Below are 9,693 nucleotides of genomic sequence, written 5' to 3' on the forward strand. Positions count from 1 at the left end.
CTGGAACCTCAAATGCCCCAGTGTTTTCTTCCTTCCCTTCCTTCCTTCCTCCCTTCCTTCCTTCCTTCCTCCCTCCCTCCCTCCCTCCCCTTCCTTTCTTTCTTCCTTCCTTCCTTTTTTCTACTGTCTTCTTTTTTTTTTTGTCGGTTTGTCGCTTTTTTCAAAAAACAATTTTTTCGAAGTTTGTCTTCCGTCTTTATACTGTGTTTTTTTTTTTTTTTTACAAGTCTGTCGCTTTTTACAAAGTTTTTCTCGCTGTTTTCTAAGTTTTTCATACTATTTTCCACCTATTCTTGCCTTAACTTCCTTCTTTCTACCAACTTTTTCCATCAGCATTTAAATGTTTTCCAGTGACATGGCTGTTGTTTGGTAACTTTATCGCCGGTCAGGGGGTACTTGGCTTAAAAACACAATTCAAATGGGGTACATCATTGAAAAAAGTTATTCTGAAACCACTGCTGTACCACACGGTTCAGAGTCTGAACTCGTGCCATCCAGAATGGGCTACGCACGACAATAAGTACGATCGGCCCGCGTACAGTAAAGGCAACGAGTCGGTCTTACCTTATTTGACAGAAATCTGTACGCATTTCGCCTGACGTTTCTGACAATTTGAACAAAAATGTTGATTATGCTGGAGTAGACGAAGCCCCAATCAACAAAACTGCTTAAAAGAATTGTATAAATATTAAAATACCACCGTTATAATCCTCCGGGAGAGTCCGACACAACCATAAACTATGGACTACAGAACTGTGATAAGCGTTCCTATTCGTGTCTATGTTCTGCTCTTTCAACGGGCGCCAAAAATTCCTCTAAGGAGGAAAAACCTTTCCGTCTGGAGCTCCGTCTGAGCCAAATGGCGTCGATCAAAGCCTCCCTGCAGGAACAACGTGTCGTACCCCCCCGAGCAGCTGTGTGCACATTGATACGTCAGAGTGTAAACATCGCCGGCTGGAAAGAGATCAAGACTCAAGTTGTTGACGTTATTAGTCATCTGCGTTTGAACATCTGCGTCACGTTGCAAGATTCTAGGTTGTTTGGGTTCCTTTAAACCATATTGTCCCCGAACAAACCAAATACGGTTGGTTCAATACAACATTCTTCGCAATATCATTGAATTCCGGATGTTGTGTTATATTTTACAGCATTTGACAAAAAAACATTTCCTGACTAAACACGGACAAAATTCTTCCTCGGATTTGAACTTAATTGTTAAAATATTTCATAATTTCTGCTTTTTAACTCAAAAATTAGGTATAAAAATCATATAAATGAGGTTTATTCACCATGAATTTTGAAAAAAGAATTGTAAAACTTGTGCTAATAAGTTGGTTTAAGGGGTGTTGTATACTGGCGGGACGGTTGGGTTTAGGAAACGTGACATGCGGGAGACGATCCCCGGTCTCCATGGTGAAAGTCCTGTGTAGTTTGACCCATCCACCCCACCAACCAACCTCCTTACACGGATTTTTGGGCTTTCATACTACTCCGTCTACCGTAGTCGCTCTTAATGCTGCGTCATCTTCTCATTGACTTTACATTGGCATTGTTTTCCGTGGCCACACGGAATTTTCACACATTCCGTGCCACCACCACGGAATGCGCTGTTAACAGTTTGTGATCATTTCACGGAATTCTGTGAGACCAGGCTCCTTCAAAACGTCAAAAAAAAGCCACAAAAGTGTGAAAAGATGATCAAAATATTGGTTAAAAAAAACCCCCAGAGTGACATAATGCTGCGTGGTCGACGGGAAGACAACACAAGGGTTAAATCCCCGTCATGTCTATCACAGCTGAGCTCTCTCAAAGAGCTTCCCCTCTGAAAACTGAGCTTTCTACTAGACGTGTCTCTCGGGGGGGAAACGGAGCTGAAAGTGCAGCATTGGGTTAAACCATCCGTTGCGGTTCGACGTGGGACTCCCAGAAGTCTTGGGAAGACGAAGTAAGAGCCATGTGGAGATGGGAGTGAGGAGAACAGATGCTTTTAGAGCACCGGGGAGGCTGAAATCTGAGTTAAAATGGTTCTTAATTGACTTTCCTGGAAGCGGGTTTGCGTCGCTGCAGCTTTCTCGTGTCCCCGCGGTCTGAAGCTCCGACCGTGAGCCCGACGCCGACGCCATTAAAGTCATGTTTTATTTGGGGCACGGGATTACCTAACGTGACTTGTGAAAACGTGAAGAGGGACGTTGGAAGTGCCCGAGCTGTGGTGGAGGCTTATAACCGAACCCTCTTACCATGCATCCGTTACTTATTACGCTCGCAGCTCTGTTGTAAAATGTTGTATTTTCTGCGTTTTTTTTAACGTTTTTGTTGTATTTTCTGCGTTTTTTTTAACGTTTTTGTTGTATTTTCAGCTGGGTTTTTTTAACGTTTTTGTTGTATTTTCAGCGTTTTTTTTAACGTTTTTGTTGTATTTTCAGCTGGGTTTTTTTAACGTTTTTGTTGTATTTTCAGCGTTGTTTTTTAACGTATTTTCAGCGTTGTTTTTTAACGTTTTTGTTGTATTTTCTGCGTTTTTTTTTTAACGTTTTTGTTGTATTTTCTGCAGGTTTTTTTTAACGTTTGTTGTATTTTCAGCGTTGTTTTTGGACGTTTTTGTTGTATTTTCTGCGTTTTTTTAACGTTTTTGTTGTATTTTCTGCGTTTTTTTTAAAAGTTTTTGTTGTATTTTCAGCGGGGTTTTTTTAAAGTTTTTGTTGTATTTTCAGCGGTTTTTTTTTTTTTACGTTTTTGTTGTATTTTCAGCGTTGTTTTTTAACGTTTTTGTTGTATTTTCTGCAGGTTTTTTTTTACGTTTTTGTTGTATTTTCAGCGTTGTTTTTTAACGTATTTTCAGCGTTGTTTTTTAACGTTTTTGTTGTATTTTCAGCGGGTTTTTTTTAACGTTTTTGTTGTATTTTCAGCGGGTTTTTTTTAATGTTTTTGTTGTATTTTCAGCGTTGTTTTTGGACGTTTTTGTTGTATTTTCAGCGGGGTTTTTTTAACGTTTTTGTTGTATTTTCAGCGGGTTTTTTTTAACGTTTTTGTTGTATTTACAGCGGGTTTTTTTTAATGTTTTTGTTGTATTTTCAGCGTTGTTTTTGGATGTTTTTGTTGTATTTTCAGCGTTGTTTTTTAACGTTTTTGTTGTATTTTCTGCAGTTTTTTTTTTTTTACGTTTTTGTTGTATTTTCAGCGTTGTTTTTGGACGTTTTTGTTGTATTTTCAGCGTTGTTTTTTAACGTTTTTGTTGTATTTTCTGCAGGTTTTTTTTTACGTTTTTGTTGTATTTTCAGCGGGGTTTTTTTTAACATTTTTGTATTTTCTGTGGGTTTTTTAACGTTTTTGTTGTATTTTCAGCGTTGTTTTTTAATGTTTTTGTTGTATTTTCAGCGGGTTTTTTTTAATGTTTTTGTTGTATTTTCAGCGTTGTTTTTGGATGTTTTTGTTGTATTTTCAGCGTTGTTTTTTAACGTTTTTGTTGTATTTTCTGCAGTTTTTTTTTTACGTTTTTGTTGTATTTTCAGCGGGGTTTTTTTTACGTTTTTGTTGTATTTTCAGCGTTGTTTTTGGACGTTTTTGTTGTATTTTCAGCGTTGTTTTTGGACGTTTTTGTTGTATTTTCAGCGTTGTTTTTTAACGTTTTTGTTGTATTTTCAGCGTTGTTTTTTAACGTTTTTGTTGTATTTTCAGCGTTGTTTTTTAACGTTTTTGTTGTATTTTCAGCGGGTTTTTTTTAATGTTTTTGTTGTATTTTCAGCGTTGTTTTTGGATGTTTTTGTTGTATTTTCAGCGTTGTTTTTTAACGTTTTTGTTGTATTTTCAGCGGGGTTTTTTTTACGTTGTTGTTGTATTTTCAGCGTTGTTTTTGGACGTTTTTGTTGTATTTTCAGCGTTGTTTTTGGACGTTTTTGTTGTATTTTCAGCGTTGTTTTTTAACGTTTTTGTTGTATTTTCTGCAGGTTTTTTTTTACGTTTGTTGTATTTTCAGCGTTGTTTTTGGACGTTTTTGTTGTATTTTCTGCGTTTTTTTAACGTTTTTGTTGTATTTTCTGCGTTTTTTTTAAAAGTTTTTGTTGTATTTTCAGCGGGGTTTTTTTAAAGTTTTTGTTGTATTTTCAGCGGTTTTTTTTTTTTTTTACGTTTTTGTTGTATTTTCAGCGTTGTTTTTTAACGTTTTTGTTGTATTTTCTGCAGGTTTTTTTTTACGTTTTTGTTGTATTTTCAGCGTTGTTTTTTAACGTATTTTCAGCGTTGTTTTTTAATGTTTTTGTTGTATTTTCAGCGGGTTTTTTTTAATGTTTTTGTTGTATTTTCAGCGTTGTTTTTGGATGTTTTTGTTGTATTTTCAGCGTTGTTTTTTAACGTTTTTGTTGTATTTTCTGCAGTTTTTTTTTTACGTTTTTGTTGTATTTTCAGCGGGGTTTTTTTTACGTTTTTGTTGTATTTTCAGCGTTGTTTTTGGACGTTTTTGTTGTATTTTCAGCGTTGTTTTTGGACGTTTTTGTTGTATTTTCAGCGTTGTTTTTTAACGTTTTTGTTGTATTTTCAGCGTTGTTTTTTAACGTTTTTGTTGTATTTTCAGCGTTGTTTTTTAACGTTTTTGTTGTATTTTCAGCGTTTTTTTTTTATGTTTTTGTTGTATTTTCAGCGTTGTTTTTGGATGTTTTTGTTGTATTTTCAGCGTTGTTTTTTAACGTTTTTGTTGTATTTTCTGCAGTTTTTTTTTTACGTTTTTGTTGTATTTTCAGCGGGGTTTTTTTTACGTTTTTGTTGTATTTTCAGCGTTGTTTTTGGACGTTTTTGTTGTATTTTCAGCGTTGTTTTTGGACGTTTTTGTTGTATTTTCAGCGTTGTTTTTTAACGTTTTTGTTGTATTTTCTGCAGGTTTTTTTTTACGTTTTTGTTGTATTTTCAGCGGGGTTTTTTTTAACATTTTTGTATTTTCTGTGGGTTTTTTAACGTTTTTGTTGTATTTTCAGCGTTGTTTTTTAACGTTTTTGTTGTATTTTCAGCGTTGTTTTTTAACGTTTTTGTTGTATTTTCAGCGTTGTTTTTGGACGTTTTTGTTGTATTTTCAGCGTTGTTTTTTAACGTTTTTGTTGTATTTTCTGCAGGGTTTTTTTTACGTTTTTGTTGTATTTTCAGCGGGTTTTTTTTGACATTTTTGTATTTTCTGCACGTTTTTTTTTTTACATTTTTCATACCTACAAACTAGTCGCTTTTCAGCGAAAATCGCTCTTTTGAATGGGAAAATATCATCCACGTGAATCGTGTAGATCCAAAGAGTTTTTTTTTGGGGGGGAGACATAAATAAAAATAGACATAAATAGGCAACGTAAAGTAATTCCGCACATTGTCATCAAAACAATACACATACGATTGTGTACTACTACAGGTTATGTTCATTAAATGAAGCCCAAAATATGTCGCTGACTAGAAATTGCTAGTATCAGCTAGCGCTAGCTAACGTCAACGTCCTCTCTCTCTCCTTCCTCCCGCTCTCCTTCCTCCCCTCTCTTTTTCCTCTCCTCTCTCCTTCCTCCCTCTCTCCTTCCTCTCCTCTCTCCTTCCTCTCCTCTCTGCTTCCTCCCTCTCTCCTTCCTCCCTCTCTCCTTCCTCCCCTCTCTCCTTCCTCCCTCTCTCCTTCCTCTCCTCTCTCCTTCCTCCCTCTTCTCCTTCCTCCCTCTCTCCTTCCTCCCTCTCTCCTTCCTCTCTCATCTCCTTCCTCTCTCCTTCCTCTCCTCTCTGCTTCCTCCCTCTTCTCCTTCCTCCCTCTTCTCCTTCCTCCCTCTCTCCTTCCTCTCCTCTCTGCTTCCTCCCTCTCTCCTTCCTCCCCTCTCTCCTTCCTCCCTCATCTCCTTCCTCTCTCCTTCCTCTCCTCTCTGCTTCCTCCCTCTTCTCCTTCCTCCCTCTTCTCCTTCCTCCCTCTCTCCTTCCTCTCCTCTCTGCTTCCTCCCTCTCTCCTTCCTCCCCTCTCTCCTTCCTCCCTCATCTCCTTCCTCTCCTCTCTGCTTCCTCCCTCTCTCCTTCCTCCCCCTTCTCCTTCCTCCCCTCTCACCTTCCTCTCCTCTCACCTTCCTCTCTTCTCTCCTTCCTTTCCTCTCTCCTTCCTCTCCTCTCTGCTTCCTCCCTCTCTCCTTCCTCTCCTCTCTCCTTCCTCCCTCTTGTCCTTCCTCCCTCTCTCCTTCCTCTCCTCTCTGCTTCCTCTCTCTCTCCTTCCTCTCTCTCCTTCCTCTCTCTCTCCTTCCTCCCCTCTCTCCTTCCTCCCTCATCTCCTTCCTCTCCTTCCTCCCTTTTCTCCTTCCTCCCCTCTCTCCTTCCTCTCTCTCTCTCTTTCCTCTCTCTCTCCTTTCTCCCTTTTCTCCTTCCTCCCTCTCTCATGCAGACTCGTCCTTCCTGAACGCTGCTTCCTGTGATTCTCCCAGCAGCTCCTCTCCTCCGCTCGCCGTCCCGCCCTCTGCCACCAGTCCCGGGCAGCTGACGTGCGGCGGCAGAGCCTTCGCCTCGTGCCTCCCCCCTCCTCCCCCGCCCTCCCCCTTCACCCACTCGTCTCTGTCCACGCTCACCCCCACCTCCTCCCAAACGCAGCGCCTCTACATCAGCTCCCAGTCGCCTTTCTACTGACGGTGAGACTCACTACGTCACATATCTACATCCTGAGATTTCACTTCCTCCCATCTCTCCTTCTTCCCCTCTCTCCTTCCTCCCATCTTTTCTTCCTCCCCTTTCTCCTTCCTCCCTCTCTCCTTCCTCCCCTCTCTCCTTCCTCTCTCCTTCCTCCTGCTCTCCTTCCTCCTCTCCTTCCTCCCCTCTCTCCTTCCTCCTTCTCTCCTTCCTCCCCTCTCTCCTTCCTCCTTCTCTCCTTCCTCCTTCTCTCCTTCCTCCCCTCTCTCCTTCCTCCCTCTCTCCTTCCTCCCAGCTCTCCTTCCTCCCAGCTCTCCTTCCTCCCATCTCTCCTTCCTCCCATCTCTCCTTCTTCCCATCTCTCCTTCTTCCCATCTCTCCTTCTTCCCATCTCTCCTTCCTCCTGCTCTCCTTCCTCCTTCTCTCCTTCCTCCCCTCTCTCCTTCCTCCCATCTCTCCTTCCTCCCAACTCTCCTTCCTCCCTCTCTCCTTTCTTCCTCCCTCTCTCCTTCCTCCCCTCTCTCCTTCCTCCTGCTCTCCTTCCTCCTCTCCTTCCTCCCCTCTCTCCTTCCTCCTTCTCTCCTTCCTCCCCTCTCTCCTTCCTCCCTCTCTCCTTCCTCCCCTCTCTCCTTCCTCCCCTCTCTCCTTCCTCCCATCTCTCCTTCCTCCCAACTCTCCTTCCTCCCTCTCTCCTTTCTTCCTCCCTCTCTCCTTCCTCCCCTCTCTCCTTCCTCCTGCTCTCCTTCCTCCTCTCCTTCCTCCCCTCTCTCCTTCCTCCTTCTCTCCTTCCTCCCCTCTCTCCTTCCTCCTCCTCTCCTTCCTCCCCTCTCTCCTTCCTCCCTCTCTCCTTCCTCCCAGCTCTCCTTCCTCCCATCTCTCCTTCCTCCCATCTCTCCTTCTTCCCATCTCTCCTTCTTCCCATCTCTCCTTCTTCCCATCTCTCCTTCCTCCTGCTCTCCTTCCTCCTTCTCTCCTTCCTCCCCTCTCTCCTTCCTCCCATCTCTCCTTCCTCCCAACTCTCCTTCCTCCCTCTCTCCTTTCTTCCTCCCTCTCTCCTTCCTCCCCTCTCTCCTTCCTCCCTCTCTCCTTCCTCCCCTCTCTCCTTCCTCCCCTCTCTCCTTCCTCCCATCTCTCCTTCCTCCCAACTCTCCTTCCTCCCTCTCTCCTTTCTTCCTCCCTCTCTCCTTCCTCCCCTCTCTCCTTCCTCCCATCTCTCCTTCTTCCCCTCTCTCCTTCCTCCCATCTTTTCTTCCTCCCCTCTCTCCTTCCTCCCCTCTCTCCTTCCTCCCCTCTCTCCTTCCTCCCATCTCTCCTTCCTCCCCTCTCTCCTTCCTCCCCTCTCTCCTTCCTTCCGCTCTCCTTCCTCCCCTCTCTCCCTCCCTTCTCTCCTTCGTCCCCTCTCTCCTTCCTCCCCTCTCTTCTTCCTCCCCGCTCTCCTTCCTCTCCTCTCCTTCCTTCCGCTCTCCTTCCTCCCTTCTCTCCTTCCTCCCCTCTCTCTTTCCTTCCTCTCTCCTTCCTCCCCTCTCTCCTTCCTTCCTCTCTCCTTCCTCCCCTCTCTCCTTCCTCCCATCTCTCCCTCCCATCTCTCCTTCCTCCCCTCTCTCTTTCCTTCCTCTCTCCTTCCTCCCATCTCTCCCTCCCATCTCTCCTTCCTCCTCTCTCTCCTTCCTCCTCTCTCTCCTTCCTCCCCTCTATCCTTCCTCCAAGTCCGTTTCTGTCACCTTTCTGTTTGATATTTGCAGCGTTTGGACCCAAATTTTTTTAGTCTTTTCATGTGTTTGCACTTGAGAGAAATGGCCCTGCGTTTTTGATCTAGTATTGATATGATCTAGTATTCTCATTGTTTCTTTTCTCCCGTTCTCTCCATCCATCCAGTGACGGAAAGACGTGACGTGTTGTCGCAGGAGATCCAGCGGCGAGGGCTCGAAGGCCCACAGGCAGGACTGTCTATGAACACACAAACGGTTTAATGTCCACGCATTTTGTTTCATCCCTCCCTCCCTCCCTCCGTTATAAATAAATGTAATCTCAGTCCGAGATGAAGGAGGGAGGGCGGGAGGGAGGGAGGGTCGCTCCGCCGCTCGGCTCCTTCTCCTCCATCGCTTCTGATTCAGAAAAACAAAGACAGGCGCTGTTTACATTTGACAGTAAAACGGGACAAATCCAACTGATACAAACGTCTCTTCTCGACCGTCTGTTAAATGTCAGTGTCCGCCCTCCTCCGCTCTGGTCATTAATCTACCCATCCTCCCGTTGGGTTCACCTTAAACTACCCATAATGCCACAGCAGGGACACACAAATATGAACGTTTACGTAACACTATGCCGTCAAATCTACTCATTTGTTTTGTTGTTTCTCTTCCCTGTCGCTCCCGATTTTAATTAGTTTTTCCGTTTAGGTTTCAGTTTTTGAGAACACAGTTGGCCAAAAGTTGCGACTTTAGACATTTAAAAGATGAGATGAAAAGATTCTTTCCTCCGTGATAATTCAGACTTGTTTTGCTACAAACGTTTGTAGCGTAAATGTCGAGTTGTTGAACCCTCGTGGGGATCCGTCTCGTAGTGAACTGAGTGTGTGTGTGTGTGTGTCTGTGTTGATGTCTTTGTGTGTGTGTGTGTGTGTCTCTGTGTGCGTGTGTGTGTCTCTGTGTGTGTGTGTGCATGTGTGTGTGTGTGTGTGTGTGTCGATGTCTGTGTGTGTGTCTCTGTGTTGATGTCTTTGTGTGTGTGTGTGTGTGTCTCTGTGTGCGTGTGTGTGTCTCTGTGTGTGTGTGTGTGTGTGTGTCTCTGTGTTGATGTCTTTGTGTGTGTGTGTGTCTCTGTGTTGATGTCTTTGTGTGTGTGTGTGTGTGTGTGTCTCTGTGTTGATGTCTTTGTGTGTGTGTGTGTGTGTGTGTGTGTGTGTGTGTGTGTCTCTGTGTGCGTGTCTCTGTGTGTGCGTGTGTGTGTGTGTGTCTCTGTGTTGATGTCTTTGTGTGTGTGTGTGTGTGTCTCTGTGTTGATGTCTGTGTGTGTGTGTGTGGGGGGGTGTGTGTGTATGTGTCTCTGTGTGCGTGTGTGTCTCTTTGTGTGTGTGTGTGTCGA

General features: G+C 43.5%; 1 protein-coding gene across 1 annotated transcript in view; it reads left to right on the top strand.

Annotated features, from left to right (window-relative positions):
- rbm46 (RNA binding motif protein 46) overlaps positions 1–8,813 on the top strand; it is a 28,451-nt gene extending 19,638 nt beyond the window's left edge. Inside the window, exons 6-7 of the mRNA XM_035994244.1 lie at positions 6,371–6,611; positions 8,485–8,813. Of these exons, the coding sequence (XP_035850137.1) occupies positions 6,371–6,609 (239 nt within the window). The 3' untranslated portion in view covers positions 6,610–6,611; positions 8,485–8,813. The remainder of the gene's footprint in view (positions 1–6,370; positions 6,612–8,484) is intronic.
- The last annotated feature ends 880 nt before the right edge of the window (positions 8,814–9,693 follow it).

Source organism: Sander lucioperca, chromosome 17 (genome assembly GCF_008315115.2).
Source record: "Sander lucioperca isolate FBNREF2018 chromosome 17, SLUC_FBN_1.2, whole genome shotgun sequence".
Taxonomy (NCBI): Eukaryota; Metazoa; Chordata; class Actinopteri; order Perciformes; family Percidae; genus Sander; species Sander lucioperca.